The following is a 21,115-nucleotide window of genomic DNA, read 5'->3' on the forward strand; positions in this document are numbered from 1 at the left end:
AATAAAACAAATTTACTCTGAGGATTGTCACAATGCTACTTGTTGCTGTAGCAATTGTACGTTCCACTTATATGGTACTTGTCAGTTTTTTCAAGGGCATTGAAATACATTCTGTCAGAGGAGACACAGTAGCTGGAAGTTGACACCCCAGCCCAAGCTTTGCTGTTCCATTCCTTGTTTTTTTTCTGTGCTCCAGCACTTCTAGTAGTGGTTCATTCAGTTGTAGATTCATTTGGAACCTGAAAACAGAAAGATACAAAACATTGCAGTTGTGAATTAAAATGCGTTCACCATAAGAGCTTCAGAGTCACCTTAGGTTCCTTTCACAGGCCCTGCCGTGGTCAGCCGTCATCTCGCTCGCGTTCTGCTGCTGTGGAAGTGTGTCTTTCCAGCATCTCCCAAAGATCTAGAAACAGAGAAAAGCCGAGGAGATTCGTTTACGTGGCAAGTAACCCTGGAGGGCCGAGCTGGCGCTCTCTGTGGTAGGTTGGCTGTCATCTCTCTCTCCTTCCCTTTATCTGTATGACCTGTGTGCTTCCTTTCACATAAAGAACAGGGTTCTGACTAGGGTCTCCATACCTGGATGAAATTGGTTAGCTGGTGACGACTGAGAGTGGCAGCTAGCCACATTAGAGAGGGGTGCCCTAGACTGAAAACTGTCAAGTACTGGGATTAAGTGCTTGGGCCACTATGCCCAGCTTTGACTTCTTTTTCTTTTTTTAAACTTCTGAGCTCCAGGGTAAATACAGCCCCAAGACAACAGCATTTTGTTAATTTACTAATTTCTTAGGGATCCCAGCATTTTTTTTAAATTATCTCATACAATACATATTGGCTATAATTTCTCCACTCCACTCCTCCATTTCCCTTCAGAAAAGAGCAGGCCTCCCAGGGGTGTCAACCAAACCCAACATAACAAGATACAGTAAGACTAGGCATGGGGCTGGAGAGATGGCTCAGCGGTTAAGAGCATTGCCTGCTCTTCCAAAGGTCCTGAGTTCAATTCCCAGCAACTACATAGTGGCTCACAACCATCTGTAATGAGGCCTGGTGCCCTCTTCAGACATGCACATAGACAGAATATTGTATACATAATAAATAAATAAATATTTTTTTAAAAAAAGACTAGGCACAAACCCTCATATTGAGACTGGACGAGGCAACCCAGTAGGAGGAAAAGGGTCCCAAAAGTAAGCAAAGAGTCAGAGACACCTCACTCCCATTTTCAGGAGTTCTTCAAAACACCAAGCTGACAACCATAGCATACATACAGAGGACCTAGTACAGATCATGCAGGCTCTATGATTGCTGCTTCAGTCTCTTTAAAACCCTATGAGCCCTGCTAGGTTAAGTCTGTGGGCCAAGGTCTCATGGTGTCCTCAACCCCTCTAGCTCCTACAATCCTTCATCCCTTTCTTTTGGGGTTCCCTAAGCTCCACCTAATGTTTGACTTGGTTCTCTGTATCTGCTCCCATCAGTTGTTGGTGATGATTGGGCTTGGCACCTATCTGTTCTTCTGCCTGACCAGAAAGTCTTGAAAAATATAGAGATGGAAGATACTAGCTTCCTTTTTAGCATTAGAATTTCAAGATGTTTTTTGTTTTGAGCAGTAACGTTGCTGATGGTATACATAGCTGAATGTTCTTGTTTCATGGCTGATTACACCATACCAAGTAAATGTCTGTTCTCATTTTCAGCTGTCAAGAGCCTCATTTCCCACTGTGGTGATCTCCTTACTGAGGAAGTAATTCAGCGCCTTCTGCCGCCACTTCCCTGTGCTGTGGATTTGCTGACTCAGTAAGGATTAACTGTTCGGACTGGTAGAGTTTCCTAAGAGCAGTTAGTTGCCCTCTGTATGCTATCCTAGATACATTGATAAGACAAGCCAATATGGTTGGTTATTTTTGCAGGGTAAGGCTATCATTTAGATGTGTGACTTTTCTTTTTTTTTAGGCTAGGATCTTGAGAGGAAATGCATATTAAAAGGGAAGGAAAATTACTTGGTGAATAATATACCTTCCATACAGGCAGATTTAACGAGAAATTAAATCTTAAGCCTGCTAACCTTTGCAGGTATGCATCTTATTGGTTTGTTAGTGCTGTTCTGTGTTCCTGAGTGCTAGATGCTTGTTAACACTTCCAGGTTTCTGTGTGCTTATCCTTCTCCTAAGCTGATTTAACATCTCTCTGATAAAGCGCAGGGAAAAGCCAGCACTTTTTATAGCATGTCTGTAAGTGTGAATGAGTGAGTGTATGTGTATATGTATATAAAACTTCCAGTCATAAGCACTAATTTCTAGATTACTAATGTATAGAGAAAAATCTTTCCAAAGGTTTTTAATGATATACTATTTTATGTATAAAGAAAATTACATTTAGGATATGACCTGTAAAGTACAATAATAGAGTAAACATCATTGAATCAAACACGGGTAGAGCAGGGGCCACAAACATTTGCTATTAAGGGCCTATTAATTTGCTATTAAATATATTTAGCTCTATAGGCTATAAGGCCTGCACTGAAATTGCTCAGCTCTTACAGCTCAGAAGGAATCACATGAGATGTGAGTAGAGAGACAGCATGACTTGACTTATGAGACGGACAAATGAGAACATAAGCAACAGGCGTGCCTTTGCTTTTAGGTTGTTTGTCCTCTTTGATTTATATGACTTTTTAGATATTTGCAATACTATTGCTATCCATTAAAATACTAAAATGTTTTTTATTAATATGTTCTTAAATGTCACATCTTTTACTTGTTGTTTTTTGGGAGGGAGGAGGTTGATTTAGGTGTTTTTGTTTTTTGATAGGGTCTCTCTATGTATCCCTGACTGTCCTAGAACCAGACTGACCTTGAACTCACAGAGATCCATATCTGCCTTTTCTCTCCAGTGCTGGGATTCAAGATGTGTATCACACACCAGCCCCCATCTTACATATTTTTGCTTTGATTTTCTTATATTTGAAGTTTTATTTTTTTATGCTTTACTCCATCTTAAGTTGGAGTTCCTGCTTAGAGTGAGGTAGAAGTCTGTCCCAGTGTATTTATACTGCTGTTCCTAAACGCTCAGCCAAGCCGACTCAGAGAACAGAAATATGTGTTTGCAGTGCTGGGGACTGCGAGTCTGCATCCAGGAGATGGCAGAATAATGTCTGGTAAGAACCTGCTGTCCATGATAAATTCTTCCTCCATCCTTTGAAAAAGGTGGATGGCATGTCCTCCTATGGCAGAAGGAACAGAAAGTCAAAAGGAGCAAACTACCTTTGTCAAAACATTTCATAAAGTCACTAATCATTCATGAGGGCAGAGGCAAAAGGCCCAACTGTAAGCAGAGACTGCTCATTTGTTTCCCGGCTGCCCAGACCTGAATAACGAAACTTTATTAATTACAACACGGTTTAGTCAATGGCTCAGACGTATTTCTAGCTAGCTCTTTATCCTAAATTAACCCATTTCTGCTACTCTGTGTATCATCACGAGACTGTGGCTTACCGAGTAATGTTCTGAGTGTCTGTCTCCTTTGGCAGCTATATAGCGTCTCCTTGACTCCTGCCCTCTCTATCTCTGTTCAAATTTCCTGCCTGGCTTTATTTACTCTGCTAAGCCATTGGCCGAAGCAGCTTTATTCATCAACCAATAAAAGCAACACGTATACAGAAGGCCATCCCACATCACCCAACCATCCAACAGTATTGGACTTAGAATTTATTTTTTATTAGTTAATTTCTTTGGGCTTAATGAATAGCATTTAATTAACTACCTCTGTGTGACTTTAAGCCACCAAGGCGCATTTAATCTTCTCTCACCTCTTCTGGAGAATTTGGAACCAGAAGTGCTGAGGCATGCCCTAATCCTAATAGGCAGTGCGGGTACCTCTATTTGCCCTTACCGCTCACTGCCCAGCACCCTCAGCTTAGCGAGGCTAATGCAGGCAGAGCTATGGACCCTCTTCAGCAGGAACGCCTTACAACAGCTTTCTCAAAGTCGCCTGGTTAACACTTGTGATCCGTATCCGTAGCATTCCCTCAGCACCTGGGTCTTCTGGTGTTAGCAGATGTGGCTGAGGCTACCCTCCTTCTGGATGGCGTGTCCACTGCCGAAAAAGGCAGGGGCTAAGTAAATGTTCAACACATGAGTTTTCAAGGACAGAAAATTCAGGCCAGGCAAAAGTCCGGTTTCATTTTCTTTTTCATGTGGGGAGCTCACTGTGCTTCACTTTAACAGTCTGCCCTTCTTCTGTGATTGCCATCACTCTCTCACGACTGCCTCCCGAAACACACGTGACTCTCTCTGTGCCCTTCATTGCCACCGCTGGTCTGCTTGCCTGCCTTTTTGTCAACACACCATCTTTGTAATGAATTACACCTTAGAGCAAGCCCTTCAACCTTCTTAAGATTTTTGGCATTTATACACTTTGGATCATCTCCTATTGAAATTTTTTTTGTAAACTGAATCTATACATAAATGTGAAGAAAATTTAAATTTTTATAGTACTTTGAACTTGATATTTCTCTATTATCGGGGTGTCTTACAAATAAAACTGTTATACTTTTAAAGACTCAGTTACCAGCTACTTTTGGTTGTTGCAGTTATTAAATAAGTGGTGTGTGTTTATATGATCTGTTCATTGGTACTGTATGAAAATGTAACTGAGTCACACGGCAGTGGCATACACCATTAATCCCAGCACCAGGAGACAGAGGCGAGTAGATCTCTAAGTTAGAGGCCAGCCTGGTCTACAAAATGAGTTCCAGGTCAGCGAAAGCTACATAGAAAAACGTTTTCTAGAAAGAAAGGAGAGAGGGAGGAAGGGAGGGAGGGAGGGAGGGAGGGAGGGAGGGAGGAAGGAAGGAAGGAAGGAAGGAAGGAAGGAAGGAAGGAAGGAAGGAAGGAAGGAAAAGAAAAACAATATATCTGATCTGTTTGTCAACCACCTTTCTGATCATTTCCATGTTAAAAACGAATGTGTAGGACTGGACAGATGCCTCAGAGGATGAAGCACTTGCTGCATGAGCACGAGAGCCAGAGTTTGGATCTTCTGATCCCATCCTAAAACCAGGGAGGCACACTCAGGAGGAGAGGTGGTGGGTCCCTGGGGAGAGCCATCTAGTTAGAGGGGCTAGAACTGGCAAGCTCTGGGCAGAGAGTAAGAAAACACTTGTTACCTCTACATACTCATGTACACACCAGTGTACCCACACATGTGTTGACACATGCACACACATAATTGTAGATCTAGATTTTGCCTCTCATAGTCCTTACTGTCATATTGTGTCTTCTAAGTGCTTATTCATTCTGTAAGTGCACTTGGCCACTTCATAGAGGCAGTGTGGATTTACAGGTAGAGCACACTTACAGTTCCAGCACATAGGAGGCAAATAATCACCACAAATTCAAAACTAGCCTGCACTCCAAAGCAAATTGCAGGTTATCCTGTCTTGCATAGTTAAGATCATGTTTTTAAAAAGCATACAAGTGAGTTGGGGAGATGGTTCAGTGGTCAAAAGCACTGGCTGCTCTTCCAGAGGACCCAGGTTCAATTCCCAGCATGCATTTTGCAGCACAAAACCATCTGTAATTCCAATTCCTGATGACTTGATGACCTCTTCTGGCCTCTACAGCACCAGGCATGCATGAGAAAATTTTGATTTATATTAAATTGTTAAATGTGATAAACTTTAAGAAACTTACTGATCAGTTTTATGAGCTTCTGGATATGGTTTTGTTATGGATTTCTTTATATGTAGTCATAGGTATTCTGTCCTGTTTCTTTCTTATATTATCTTTTCCATGAAGTATTGAAATGTTATTAACCCCATAGAATAAGGTTTCATCGAGAGAGTTTGTGTGTGATTAGAATGATCTGCCACATAAAAATTACTGAGGCCATCCATTTGAAATGTCTTCATTTTTTTGTTTGTTTTTTGTTTCGTTGTTGTTGTTTATTTTTTGTTGTTTGAGACAGGGTTTCTCTGTAGCTTTGGAGCCTGTCCTGGAACTAGCTTTTGTAGACCGGGCTGACCTCTAACTCAGAGATCTGCCTGCTTCTGCCTGCTGAGTGCTGGGATTAAAGGTGTGTGCTACCACCGCCCAGCTGAACCAGCTGAATTTTTTTTTTTTAATAATGCAAAATCCATTTCTTGTTTCTGACTTTGTAAGGTCTATTTGGGGAATGTTCTGTGCTCTTTGTCTGTTTCAGTAAAATTTGGCAAGTAAATTTTTCTAAAATATTTCCTAATACATCGTTATCTTTGGAGGTTTTGGCATGAAGTTGTGCCTAACGTTATCTCTTAAAATCTTACGTTTAAAGTTTTCTGTAACTGTAGTGTCCCTTTATTCTGTAGAAGTTTTAATCATGCTTTTTCTTGTCTTTCCTGTTGAGTCTCACTAAGGGCATACCTGTTAAGCTTTCTGAAAAATAGCCTTGTTCGTGTTAAAGTTTGGTTTTTTTTTAAATATTTATTTATTTATTTATTATATATACAGTGTTCTGTCTGTGTGTATGCTTGCATGCCCGAAGAGGGCAGAAGATCTCATTACAGATGGTTGTGAGCCACCATGTGGTTGCCGGGAATTGAACTCAGGACCTCTGGAAAGGCAGTCAGTGCTCTTAACCTCTGAGCCATCTCTCCAGCCCTAAAGTTTGTTTTTTATGTCTTCATTTTCCGTAACTTCTTTTTCTTAAACTCTTGTTCTTTTTTAAAAACCTTAGTTCTTTCATGACTATCAAGATGAAGTTTATAAAATAAAACCAATGTTCATTTTACTTTATTTATTGAATTAATTTTCTACCTAATAGATCTTTGTTTCTGGCAAGTGCCAAGTTGTAACTTTTGAAATTTTATAATAGAGTTTACGGTTTCCAGTATAATAAATACTTAACAGCCTTTGAAATAAAAGCTGACTTTTTGGTTTCACTTTATGAAGTCTGTCAGAAAAATTATTATTGTCGTTGTTTTGTTTGATTGTTTTGTTGGTTTGATTGCCGTGGCAGGAATAAAACCCAGGCCACATATGTCAGACAGGCACTTTACCCCTGAGCTGCATTCCTAGAATTTCGTGTAGACTTATGATGTCACCTTATTTTAAAACCATAAATTAGCACTAATGTTCATTAGCTTGTGTTTATATGTTGACCTTTTCCATGTTTATACATTTCCATATAACATACACACTAAGATACACTTTTTCTTTTGTTTTAAGGCTTTCTTCAATACTAAAAACATATGGAAATTCTTTGAAAACACCATCAGTAGTTTATAGACAGAGGCTTTATGAACTACTGATTTTATTACCTCCTGAGACCTATAAAGGTATGTGCCTTAAACCAAAATGTTTTGTTGTTTGTGACCAGTTTGATACCTAGAAATCAGTAGATGTTAAATGCTGACTGAGTGAATGAACAGTGATGGTTATTGTTTTTCTTACGTGTGTGTAGCTGAGGATGACCGTGAATTCCTGATCCTCCCACTTCTGCTTCCTGTGTGCTGGGATTGCAGGTTTGTGCCTTGTGTAAACCGTGGTTTTAAACCCGATGATGGTGGTGCACACCTTTAATCCCAGCACTCGCAAGGCAGAGACAGGTGGATCTCTGTGAGTTCAAGACCAGCCTGATCTACAGAGTGGGTTCCAGGACAGACTCTAAAGCTACAAAGAGAAACCTTGTCTCAAAAACCAAAAACAGACAGACATGGCTTTAGGATAATGCGTTGCTGCTCTAACTGAATAGTTGAAGGTGTTTATTTCAGAAGTTGAAACTTGACGTTTATACTCCTGGGACGTCTGTCTTCTTTTGAATACTTAAGCCATGTTTAGTTGCATGTTACTTCCTGCATTCTTTATGAAGCTCCATGTTTTTGCTCATCTCCTTTTACACATTAAAGTAATATAACATATGCCACATTAATTCAGAATACTAATATACAACACACTGTCTTGACTTTCATTATTATGTTTGTGTATGTATATACCAAAATGTTCACTATTGCCATGTGGGTTAAATGTCCTTAGAAAGAACTGCCAAAATTAGTTCATCACCATTACTCAGGAGCTATCAACTAACTCATTGTTTTATGTTCAGTGCTGCTCTAGAAATAGTAAATAACCATTACTTCATTTATCCTAGGATAATGTGATGGTCTGGTTACATTTTCCTCTCATGGTAAAGGCTTAGAGAGTTTATGAGTGTACTCAAACTTGTATCTAGTACATGGTGGGATTGAGACTGATGTATGAATTTGTCGGCTGGGTTTAGTGGCACACATTCTAATCTTTGAACTGGGAGCCCAACCTAGAATTGAGGAGATTGTGAGTTCAAGGCCAGCCTGTACTGCCCTGTACTGCATGGTGAGCTCTTATCTTAAAAAGACAAACCAAAAAAAAGTTTGTTTCATACTGCACTGCCTCCGCTAGAAACCTCAAAGGCAGTCCTATAATGCTGCCGATGTTTTTCTTAGTCAGTGTGTAGTGTTTTCAGTCTCTGCTGTGCTGTAAACCAGTTTGTTCCTGCTTATCTGTCTTCCTTTTTCTTTTGAGATGAAATGATGGTGGGTGTCCAGGAAGGCTTCCTTCCATGTCCTGGCTTCAAGCAATCCTCCTGTGTCATCCTCCTCCTTAGATGGAGTATACCACCTTGCCAGGCTAAATTTTTCTTCCTTGATGCTAATGAGTGAACCTAGGGACTTAAACATGCAGGGCAAGTGTCATAGCACTGGGCTACATACCCAGCGTTTTCAGTTGTTTTATTTTGTATGGAGATAACATCTCTATAAAGCCATGGCTGTCCTAGAGTCCCAGGCTGGCCTCAAACTCAGAGATCTGCCTGCCTCTGCCTCCAAGTGCAGGGATTAATACCATGCCCTGCTAGGTGTAGGTGTTTAGTTCTACAGATGTGTTTATACACAGTTATTAAATGCTTAAGGCGTGAAAGAATTGGACTCATGTACTTTTGTTCTTCCTGTAGTTTTATTTTAAGCAGTGGTAACATGTACTAACTGCTGCAAGTATAAGCTTCACGTTGTCATTTCACTATTGTGGATAACAGCTGAGCTGTTCATGTGTGGTGCAGTTACTGAAGATGAGAGGTAGAGTCTTAGGCTGTGAGACTTTAAAGTCGGTCAACCTGAGCTTTCCTTTATCCCATACTCTAAGGACAATAGCTACCAAATTGCTAATTGTTCTTTTTCTCTGACTCTACAGGGAACCTCAGTGCTATCCTCAAAGAGCTGGCTGCTGAACTGACTGCCCCTGACGCCCAAGCAGCAGCCTCTGCATGTTTACTTCCAGCCCTTTGTCACCCAGATGACCTTTTGATATTGAGTCCTTTGCTTCAAGAGACTGACCACAGGTTTATTGAAGAACAGGTATAATGGCTTTAGAATAATTCTTGAGGAGATTTTTGTCTTGAATGATTTTTTTTAACCCTTATTTACTTTTTCTGCCCCCATCCAGCTCCTGCTTGGTAATGGTGTTGCTTGTGGAAGTCTAGAATACGACCCTTACTCCATCTATGAGAAGGACGTAGGAGGAGACTCCGTGCCTAAGCCCCTGCCCCCAGCACTATCGGTGTCTAACTCCGCATCCAAGCTCTTCGGGGTTGTCTGTGCTAATGTAGAAGAAGCTGAGGGGTAAGTCTCTTCTGTGACTGCTTATCGTGAAGTGTGGCGTCTGTCTAACGAACTCAGAGGTCAGTCTCTTCTGTGACTGCTTATCGTGAAGCGTAGCGTGTGTCTAATGAACTCACTGCTGGTGGGGGAGGAGTGCCGTCAGAATGTCACCGGCGACGGGTGAGGTAAAGTCTGTTTTCACTGTAGATAACATTGATAAGAAATTACTAGATGCATCTGCCATAAGCCTGGCACACAGGAAATGGGGTTTTGAAAATACCAAAGGCTAATGAATGATTTCTCATTTAAGATGCCAGGTTCTTACCTGGTGACCTGGGCATAAACCTACGTCAGGGATCAAAGTCCAGTGCTCAGGAAACGCTGTTCTCAGAGAAACTAGACGACTGCGCTGATCGGGAGTTTACGGATTATCCCTCTTACCCACTCATGTTTTCTCTCCTTCCCTCTTCCCCCAACGTTTCACTCTAGACCACGACGCATTTGACTCAGATCGTGGTCTCTATTCTGTCATTTCATCTCATCGTGTCCCCTAGTGGATAGCAGTTCGATCCCTTGGTGGAAACTTCAGCAGTAGTCTGGCCATGGAGTAGTTTCTGAAGCAAGTCCAGTAGTTTGCTATGCATGGCCCACGTCTTCTGCAGACCTTCTAGTACCAAGAATGTCCTTCCCTTTACGACAGAGTGACTTTCTCTTGTAGACAAGTTTCTGATGTATTGTCTAGTTAGAGTTTCAAGGAGATGGTTTCTTATTTTATTACATTTAATGAAGTTTAAATTATTCTCGTCTTCCCTACCTAGGTTATAATAATATAATGAGTATTCAAGTATTTGAAAGGAGGTTTTATTTGTTGTAATTAAAATGTTCAGATATAACAAAAACAAAACCTGTTATCTGTTTTGATTTTTTTTTTTCTGTTTTGATTTGATGTGAATAAAAACAGTAGGCCATAGTTTGTGGCTTTTTGTTTTTTAAAGGAAATGGCATTGCAGGATCCCAGAAACAGAAAGTAGGTTGGCATAACTCGGTGGCTGTCATTAGAGAAACAGGAGAGATGCTGGTGACTAGAGTACCTGGTCTCTTGTGTCCCACTTTGGGCTCTCACTCATGACCGGTCTGACTGGACTCGTGTCTGTACAGGTGCATGTGCATGCGTATAGCGGCCAGAGGATAACCACCAGGTCATTTTTCAGATCACAGCCTACCTTCATTAAGTCTCTCAGGATGGGGGAGCCCACAGAGACAGCTGACCTGAGCTTGTGGGAGCTAATGGACACTGGACCAACAGTTAGGGAGCCTGCATGGGACCGACCTAGGCCCTCTGCAGGTGGCTGACAGTCGTGTAGCTTGGTCTCTTAGTAAGACTTCTGACAGTAGGAGCAGGCTCTCTCCCTGGCAGTTAGCTGACTTTTGATCACCTGTTCCCCATACTGGATTACCTGGGTATAAAGGGAGGAGCTCAGTTCTGCCCTGATTTGTGCCATGCTTTATGCAAGCCCACAGAAGGCCTATCCCTCTCTAAATGGAGATGGAGGAGGGGTGGATGGGGAGTGGGGTAGATGGGAAAAGGGAGGGGACTAGAGCAGAGAAGGGCAGGGAAACTGGTTGGTATACTAAATAAATGGAAAAAATGTTATTTAAATAAAATTTAAAAAAAAATAAGTCTCTCACTGGCCTGGAACTAGCTAAGTCGACCAGAGACCTTCTGTCTCTGTCTCCCCAGCACTGGGTTTCAGGGCCACCACTGGTTTTATATAAGTGCAGGGCACTAAATTCCTAACTGAGCATCTCCTCACTACAAATGCTTTCTTTTTCTTTTTGTGTTCTATTCTTATATTTTTAGAGAAGAGTGAGCTTAATTAAAGTATCTCTACTTAGCCAGTGTGGTGGTGCAGACCTGTGATCCTAGTGCAGGAAGGCTGAGGCAGGATAGTTCTCAGTACCAGTGGAGCATGAATAGACTGGGGGACCTTCTCCCCCTGAAAATACCAACAAACAGGCCGGGCGGTAGTGGCACATGTCTTTAATCCCAGCACTCGGGAGGCAGAGACAAGTAGATCTCTGTGAGTTCGAGGCAAGCCTAGTCTACAGAGCAAGGTCCAGGACAAGCTCCAAGCTACAGAGAGACCCTGTCTCAAAGAACAAAAAAAAAAACAAAAATAAAAAACAATCAACAAGTAAAATGAAAAAAGAAAAGTATCCATTTTTCAAATGTTTCAGAGCTTTTTATTCTTATTGTGACTGGTATTATGTTTAAACAGTAAGATTATTCTAATTTTAAAATAAATTCTTTACTGTATTTATGTACTTATAATTGAAATTATTGGGACTGGAAAGATGCTCAGAGATTAAGAGTGCGTATTACCCTATTAAAGGACCAGATTGTGAACCCCAGCAGCCACATCAACAGCTCCCAAGCACCGTAACTCCAGCCCCAGGAGTCTGAAGTCTGCTTTTGGCTCCTCACATGCTCATGCACAACATGTCCAGACACATATAAATAAAATACATTTTATACGGTGGGAGTCTGAGGACAGTTTGCAGGGGTCACTTCTCCTCTCCACTGTGTGGGAAGGGATTGCACTGGCTTTCTCAGACTTGGTGGCGAGCATCTTTACCCACCGAACCATCTTACTCCCCCAATCTTTTTTTAAAAGAATCTAGTATTATTATTTCATTCCGTTAGTTAGCGGTGAGGCGTGTGGAAATCAGTTTCTCCTCTGCCACGTGAGTTCCAAGGATCAAATTGTGATCCCATCTGTCCTGATGGTTCCATACGTTCCTGAGAAGGGGAGTGTGGTTTGAGGAAAGAAATAGACGAGGAACAGACAGAGTCAGAAGGGCATCCAGTGAGTACTGTGATCAGCCCCAGGTTTATTCCTCAGAGTTCTTATAATACCCGATCACGAGAGGAGGGCACAAGACTCCCGTGATACATAGAGCAAGCAAGTATAATCACCTCCCTACAAGTCAAAGCATCCTGTTGACTGGCCTTTGAAGAGTAAGGCATCCAGTAACCACACCTTTAGTCAAACATCTTGTTGTTTAACCTTGAAGGAGCAGGAATAGGTCTGAACTCTGACCTTTAGTCAAGATGGAACAGATCCACTTCTGTGGGCTCCACAAGAGTGAAGGCAACAAACTTTCCTTTATCCTCTGTTTATCTCATGGAACGGAAATTTTCTTTTGGACTAGGTGACTGTATTCTAACCATAGAAATCTAAAAATAAGAAAAGTTTACATTGCTAGTACTAAAGCACAAATGTTTATGTTTAAAGGGTGGGGTGGTTTATGTTGTTAATTTTGAGAGAGTCTTACTGTACCGTCCTGGCTACCTGAAGCTTACTGTGTAGCCCCGGCTGGCCTCAAATTCAACAGTCCTTCTGGGTTGGCTTCCTGTGTACTAGCATTGCAGTACCACCATAAATAGCTACCATATTTTTTATTAAGAAAAATTGCTGCCGAGCAGTGGTGACTTACGCCTTTAATCCCAGCACTTGGGAGGCAGAACCAGGAGGATCTCTGTGAGTTCAAGGCCAGCCTTGGCTACAAGAGCTAGTTCCAGGACAGGCTCTAAAGCTACAGAGAAATCTTGTCTCAAAAAACAAAACAAAAAAATTACAAATGGGATGGCGGCGGCGGCTGGGAGCGGGACGCCCAGAGAGGAGGAGGCTCCCGGAGGGGAGGCCGGGGCTACGCAGGCCCAAGCCCAGATGACTGCGCCCGGGGCTCGGCTCTCCAGGCTGCCTCTGACCAGAGTGAAGGCTCTGGTGAAGGCGGACCCTGACGTAACGCTCGCGGGACAGGAAGCCATCTTTATCCTGGCGCGTGCCGCGGAACTGTTCGTGGAGACCATCGCAAAGGATGCCTACTGCTGTGCTCAACAAGGAAAGAGGAAAACCCTCCAGAGGAGAGATTTGGATAATGCAATAGAAGCTGTGGATGAGTTTGCTTTTCTAGAAGGTACCTTGGATTGATTACGGAGCTGGATGACTCGGTGAGCCTTTGCTGCGTCCTTCATCTTTCCCTGTGCAAGCCTCAGCTTTGGAGAGAGTCTGCGCGTGCGCACAATCTTCTTCTTCTACTTTCCCCAAGCTGCAGAGATCTCCACAAAGTCTTCCCTTCCTCAGTCTGTCTTCCACAGCCTGGATGTAGCTGATGCTGCTTGGGGCAGCCATGAGAGGACTGTTCCGCATAAGTGTGGCTCAGTGAGTGAGGAGACCAGAATAAAGGTCTTTGGTCAGCTTCATTCCTGTGTTTTATGGTCCTGCCTTTGCTCTTGCCCTGTGACTGGAGAACCCTGTGGTCAGGCACAGACTTTTCCTCATCTACCAACCATCCTGAGTCAACGTTTTTATTAACTTTGTTCTTTCTCAGCATGTCATTGGAATGTGGGTCTATAATTTATGGGATACTGTACTCTTAGGAGTACAAATCAATAATTCATGTGTCATAAACAATTTCAACTGTAAAGTTCAGTGTTTTTTTTAATATTCATAGGTATATATAGCGACATTTTGAACATCTTGTGAACAGATTCACATGAGTCTTTTGTTTGACAAGATTTAGATTATGTTATTTAAATTTTATATATGCTATCGTATGTATTTGTACCTTTTCCTTTAAGTTGTGAGATATACATAATATAAAGCTTCCCATTTGAGCTGCTTTCCAGTGTGTTGCTCGGTGGCATTGACTATAGAGTGTCAACCGTTGTCCTCCTTCGCCTCCGGAGCTTTGTAGTAACGTTCTCAGCCTGGAACATGAGGTACATGGAACAGGGACTTCCTTTCCCTTTCCTTTCCTGTGCCTGTGTGAGGTGTGGGTGGTGTGTATGGAGTACTTAGAATGTTCAGGAAGGCAGCAGAAAGCCTTGGCTGGTGCTTCTTATAGTATTCTACAGTGTAGATATCTTTTAATACCAAGTCTGCAGGCTGTTTTCTCCAGAATAATAAACTCAGTTTTGTAACATGTTAAAAATAAACTTTCAGAAAAATACTAGGTTTATAGAAAAGTGTGTTTGGGTCCTGCTTACAGAGTTCCCATGGTGGACATTTCAGTGTTACCAGGAACTGACATTAATGGGTTACTGTTTGTTCAGTTCAGGTTTTTATTTGAATTTTGCTACTTTCCCATTAGTATCCTTTGTTTGGAGAGCTAATCCAGAGTATTAAATTATTCTTGCTTCTTTTGTCAAAAAAAAAAATTACAAATGGTCTCAAGCTCTCAAACAAAGACATTGGCAAAATAAATTATTCTATTGATAGACTGATACTAATATTTACTTAAAAGTGTTTTTCTGTAATCATTAATAAAATGGGGAAATGTGGGACAGTATGCTTAGAAAGAAAAAAGTAAGTCATAACACTGAAAAGTGCAGTGTAAGCCCAGTTTTCTGAAAATTATTTCCATAATCCTGGAGTGGGGGTCTAAAAATAAAAATAAAGATTCTGAAATCTTCCTAGATGCCAGGGTTGGAAGTGAACTTTGGAGTAGTGAGATGCTCTCAGCCCTTGGTGACCTGCAATTTTTATTAGCCTTCTTTTTCCATCAAACTTCCTGCACTTTTGGGCTTTTAAAAAGATCACACCCATATCTCCTTTACTTTGATAACAAAATTGCTACTGGACAGAACTGTAAGCCTTGTGACCTCAACACTCTGATAGAGATCTGGCCTGCAAGATGACTGGGCGTTGGGGGAGGGGTGAGGCCCCTCGCTGCTGTATTGACATCCTGAGTTCCATCCCTGGGATTCATGTCTAGGTGGAGAAGAGAGCCTGAAGGGCATTTCTCTGACTACACACATGCTGTGGCATACATATGTACTCCTCGTAAACAAGCAAATGGGAAGAAAAATCTCAAGGTAGAAAGAGAACCAGCACCATAAAGTTGTCCTGACACCCTTGACACACACACACACACACACACACACACACACACACACACACACAAATACACAAATAAATGAAGGTTTTAAAATGACAGAGATCTGATTCAGCACTCAGGGACACCCGAGTGTGGTAGGGTCTCCCCAGCTGGCACTGTTTGTACCTTCCTGATGCAGCTCTTTTATGCTGGTGTGATGGGTGCATGACCTCCAGCCACATCCCTAACACACGGGACATTTCAAGGTGCTGTTGCTGCCATCTTAATTCCAAGCCTACAAAATACTTCTTAGTATTGTTTCTGCTTTCTTAATTTAAATGGAGAGAAAGTGTTAACCCCAGAAACAGTGTTTTAGGGGGAAATTGATAGGGTGGTGGTATGGCTTGCCTCACAGGTAAAAGTCTTGAATCTCAACATAAGGAATTAAAACTTCTTTTTAAAAATTATTTATTTTATATGTATTGGTGTCTTTGCCTTCATATATGTCTGTGTGAAGGTGTTGGATCCTGCAGAACTGGAGTCACAGACAGTTGTGAGCTGCCATGTGGGTCCTGGGAATCGAACCCTAGTCCTCTGGAAGAGTATCAGTGCTCTTAGCCGCTGAACCATCTCTCCAGCCCCCAAAACCTCTGTTTTTAAATGGCATTAAAAAAAAAGAATGCCTTGAACTCACTACACAGCCCAGGCTGGCCGTAAACTCAGGATCCTCCTCTCTCATCCTCCTGACTATTAGAGTTGCAAACTTTGTGCCTTTCTGCCTGGTTTACATGAGCTCTTTGTAAAGAGGCAAAATTCTGTAATATTAAAGAGGTCATGTGTTACAAATGTTTGTGTAATTGTCAACATTGAATATATGAATTAGGATATTCTCAAATAATAGCATTCAGTTGGTCAGCTTTCTCTGAGTCTAATAAATACCTGTGATAACCAATTTATAATAAAGAACGTTTATTTTTGCTCACAAAGTGTTCAGTCAGTGGTTGATGCATGTCATGTTGGGACTGCCTGCCAGGGCAGAACCCCTACCACACAGCCAGGATGCAAAGGACTTGAAGACCCCGGTCCTTAGTCTTCTTGGAGGAGACAGCAGTGACCCAGAAACCTCCTAGTAGTTCCTACTTTACCTTGGCTCTAAGCTTGGGACCACGAACCCCTACCACACAGCCTTGGGAGCACCAACTACTAGAGTGTGTTCTCACAATTACAGCTACCGCAGGTAACCTAAGGAGCATAAAGTATGAGTTTTGAAAATGTTAAGGACTACATTTAAAGAGTTTTCCCCATGTTTCATAGACTGAAAGTCAGGAAGAGTGGGCAAAAAATTGTATGTAGATTACAGGTAATGAGTGAGGTAGCTGAATTTCCCAAGGGAAAAATAAAAAAATCTCTTGAGACAAGACAGTAGTAGTCTTTTTCATAAAACAATGGTTTTTTCCCCTGCTGCTGGAGTGGCCCTTTATAAAAATATTTTCCTATGGTTATGATGTGTCTTTTTTTTTCCTTGAAATGTTTAAGGTGTTGGATAACAGCTTCTCACTTTAGTAGTTGCCACCAAACAGGAACAGAATCAGCAGGTGTCCGGCGGCTCCGCAGCTGGTTGGCCAGCAGTCTCAGCTGCAGTTAACTCCTGTGGCTTCTGATTTCAGGACTCTGATACTGGAGCAGCTCTTGACCAGCATAAAGCACAGCAAAGGAGCGCGTCAGCAGACAGTTCAGTTGCATGTTGTTTGTGCCGTTTCTAATTTATTGAAGGTAATTTTACTTAAATTACTATCTACTTGGTATTTTGGAATTAAGTAAGTTTGTAGCTAAGTAGGCTTTATTATGATGCGTCTAGAGAAATTTATTATTCATTTTTCTTAATTTCTGATAAAAATATTTCAGGATGGAGAGTTGTCCTTTACTTTTTCTTCATATAAAACTTGTTAGTAAGCCAGGCAGTAGTGGCGCACACGCCTCTAATCCCAGCACTTGGGAGGCAGAGGCAGGCAGATCTCTAAGAGTTCAAGGCCAGCAAAGAGTTTCAAGGTCTGCAAAGTGAGTCGCAGGACAAGCCTTGGTTACATAGAGAAAACCTATCTCAAAAAAAAAAAAAAAAAAAAACAACAACAACAACTTGTTATCAACTGACCTTGACTCAGTGCAGCACCTTAGCTGACTAAACCTGACATCCTAGAATGGGCACCTGTGAGCTGTGGTCTATGGACCAAATCCAACTGCTGCCCTACAACATCTTACTCAGTAAAACATGATAGTGTCCATTTATTCATTTTATGGACCTCGTGAGTAGTGATTTCTGTGTTCTGTGTTTTCTTAAGTGATGAACTTACTTGATTGACAAGAATATATATTTCAAACTAAATCAGAAAATTTGCTGTAATTATACATTTTAATTGTTTTTCATCTACTTTAGTATGTGGCTGGCTCTAAACGAAGTTTAGGTCCAGAAGTAAGAAGACTTGTCCTTACATTAGTGTTGGGAGCCCTAGAAAGTCCCAACCCCCTTTTGAGATGTGCGGCTTCGGAAGCATGGGCTAGATTGGCCCAAGTGGTTGATGATGGAGCTTTTACAGCCGGATTAGCTCAAGTTAGCTTTGACAAGTAAGTGCGTCTCTTAGAGTTCCTGGGCTGTTAACAGAATGGGGTGTAGTCTGCTGTTTAATGGAACTCGTAAGAGTGTTGGCCTGCACTTTAACTAAAAAAGAAAATGTGTTGATGTGGATGTTATCAGATGAAAGGAAGCATCTTGGTCTGAAGACGGGAAGCTTTATGTGGATGTTATAGTTGGCCATATGCAGTCAGTAAATAGACTCTAGGCCAGTGGGGCAGCTCTGCCACATAAAGTCCATCTGCTACATATCAGGAGTCTGTAGGGAGGGAAAGCTGTAGGCTGCAGACCACAAGACCTTGTAGCCTTGGGAGGTCACTTTGGGAGGTTCAGTTATCTTGAACCATTCTGACGAGGCGGTCAGTAATATGATCCTACTTATTTAAGACTGTTTATTGAAAATGATACTAAAACAATTACAAATAAAGTCCATGATTATACCGGGTGTGGTAGCACATACTCATAAACTCCAGAAACAGAAGCCAGGCAGTGCTAGCACGTACCTCGGGAGGCAGAGGCAGGCAGATCTTTATGAGTATGAGGCCAGCCTGGTCTACACAGCAAGTTCCACGACAGCCAGAGCTACACAGAGAGATTCTGTCTCAAAATAAAAAGAAAGAAACAGAAGTAGAATTGCCACTGGCTTCCTTTCAGACAACTCCAGGCCTCATACCAAGACCCTGTCTCCAAAATGTTCATGCTTCTGAGTTTACTGTAAACACAATCAACTTGTTAGTAGCTGTGGTGGTAATGTGAGTACTTTGGCCCTGGCTCCATATTACTCTGTGGGATTCCAGCTGTCCTCTTAAAATGCAGCAGTGACAGCATAATCTCAGGGCCATTTGGAACAAAGCCAAGGAGCCTGAAGAGCATGTGAGACAGTCCCAGTAAATAATAATTTCCTTATAGTTTTACTATCAGCAGTCCTGAATTGAAGTGAGGGAATTAAAATGTAACCAAATATTGAAATATTACTAATGCCTACCCTATAAACTATGTATATACATATATACGTCACATATGATGTATATTTGTAGGTATGTTGTATGTAGTGTGTATATATGTGTGTGTGTGTATAGTGTGTGTGTGTGTGTGTGTGTATATATATATATCATGTAAGCACATATACTAAATTGTGTATATCTCTGAAATGGTATGGTGAGAAAATGGTAGGCTATGGTGGTGCACACCTTTAATCCCAACACTTAAAAGCAGAGGTAGGCAGATCTCTGTGTGTTCAAGGCCAGCTTGATCTACACAGTAAGACCCTCTCCTCTATTTTGGGGGGTGGGGTGGGGGACAGGACTTTTTGAGACAGGGTTTCTTCACGTAGCCTTGGCTGTCTGGAACTAGCTTGTAGGCTCACCCTGAGTGCTTTCATTAAAGGCATAGTCGATTAAAGGCATAGGCCACCACCTCCTAGCTTGAGACCCTGTCTTAAACTTTTTTTTAAAAGGAAAAGAAAATGTCTTACTTAGGGTTTCAATTGCTGTGAAGACACCATGACCACGGCAGCTCTTATAAAAGAAACCATTTAGTTGAGTGGCTTACAGTTTCAGAGGTGTAGTCCTTTGTCATCGTGGGAGACAAGGCAAGTGCAGGTAGACATGGTACCGGAGTAGGAGCTGAGAGCCAGCCCTACGTCTTGCACAGGTAACAAGAAGTGGTCTCTCTCACTGGATGTAGCTTTGGTATATATAAGACTTCAAAGCCAGTCTCCACAATGACATACTTTCTCCAACAAGACCACACCTATTCCAGTAAAACCACACCTCCTAATAGTGCTACTCCCTTTGGGGACCGTTTTCCTTCAGACCATCACAAGAAAGATACCTTTCTACTTTTCTGATGTGTGTGTGTGTGTGTGTGTATGTAGTTTTTCAAGACAAGGTTTCTCTGTGTAGCTTTGGAGCCTGTCCTGGAACTCACTCTGTAGACCAAGCTGACTGGCCTCAAACTCACAGAGATCTACCTGCCTCTGCCTCCCGAGTGCTGGACTAAAGGCATCGCCATCACCCAGCTTCTAATTATTCATATGAAAAGTTTCTAGGGTTAAACTTGGATAGTTGGCCCTCCCAGGCTAAGCCCTGCAGGCACTTTGGTTCAAGTTTATCTTTTCTGTACTTGTTTATATTTTTATTTCTGTAATTGCAGATTGAAGTCAGCAAGAGATGTGGTTACCAGAACAGGCCACTCGCTGGCCCTAGGATCCCTGCATAGGTACTTAGGGGGCATAGGGCCTCAGCACTTGAGCTCTTGTATTGGAGTCCTTTACACTTTGTCTCAGGACAGTACTTCTCCTGATGTGCAGGTGAGTCTCCTCACGGAACAACATCCTTTGAATCTGTGACTTCTTCATTCAGATTCTGCTTTTACTGACAACTGATACTCCATGTTAAATGTCAAAGCTGCTGTTAAGTTGGATAGATTTTAAAATTCAAATCTCTCTTCCACTCATACTCATGAGAGCCTAAAGTCAATCACATTCAGTGTCTTTGAAAAAGAAATCAGGGGCTGGAGAGATGACTCAGAGGTTAAGAGCACTGACTGCTCTTTCAGAGGTCCTGAGTTCAATTCCCAGCAACCACATGGTGGCTCACAGCCATCTTTAATGAGATCTGGTCCGCTCTTCTGGCCTACAAGCATACAGACAGACGGAACACTGTATACATACTAAATAAATAAATCTTTAAAAAAGAGAGAGAGAAAGAAGAAGGAATCAGTCTTTCATTAGACTAATAGCACTGAGCTTCTTGGGCACAGGACTGTGCAATGTTCTTCCAAACACACTGGTGGAGTTAGTTGGTCCTTCATGGGCTAGTTGGTCCTTCATGGGCAGGAAGCTTCTCCCTTAGAGGGGATCTGAGGCTTTCAGAAGCTAAGTACTTCTTCATGGCTGAGAACCTAATTGTTAATGAGATTTAAAAAAATAAAAATAAGAGATTCGAGACTGAAAATCCACTTTGACCAGTATACCATACATTTGTGTGTATTAG

At 41.8% G+C, this 21,115-nt stretch overlaps 2 protein-coding genes across 10 annotated transcripts in view; both read left to right on the top strand.

The window, feature by feature from the left end:
- Nucleotides 1-21,115, top strand: part of Heatr5a (HEAT repeat containing 5A) — a 106,809-nt gene that overhangs the window by 38,939 nt on the left and 46,755 nt on the right. For all 9 annotated transcript variants that reach the window (XM_085697662.2, XM_087911803.1, XM_085697658.2 and 6 more), the window contains 8 exons: nucleotides 330-482; nucleotides 1,698-1,797; nucleotides 7,206-7,315; nucleotides 9,201-9,364; nucleotides 9,453-9,628; nucleotides 17,158-17,263; nucleotides 17,925-18,112; nucleotides 20,274-20,430. In XM_085697662.2, the coding sequence (XP_085553788.1) occupies nucleotides 330-482; nucleotides 1,698-1,797; nucleotides 7,206-7,315; nucleotides 9,201-9,364; nucleotides 9,453-9,628; nucleotides 17,158-17,263; nucleotides 17,925-18,112; nucleotides 20,274-20,430 (1,154 nt within the window). The remainder of the gene's footprint in view (nucleotides 1-329; nucleotides 483-1,697; nucleotides 1,798-7,205; nucleotides 7,316-9,200; nucleotides 9,365-9,452; nucleotides 9,629-17,157; nucleotides 17,264-17,924; nucleotides 18,113-20,273; nucleotides 20,431-21,115) is intronic.
- LOC148120538 (DNA polymerase epsilon subunit 4) lies at nucleotides 13,240-14,293 on the top strand. The gene has a single exon (XM_087911804.1). It carries the CDS (start codon nucleotides 13,255-13,257, stop codon nucleotides 13,600-13,602), a length of 348 nt encoding a protein of 115 aa, XP_087767930.1. The 5' UTR covers nucleotides 13,240-13,254; the 3' UTR covers nucleotides 13,603-14,293.

This window comes from Myodes glareolus, chromosome 11, assembly GCF_982192425.1.
Source record: "Myodes glareolus chromosome 11, mMyoGla1.1, whole genome shotgun sequence".
Taxonomy (NCBI): domain Eukaryota; kingdom Metazoa; phylum Chordata; class Mammalia; order Rodentia; family Cricetidae; genus Myodes; species Myodes glareolus.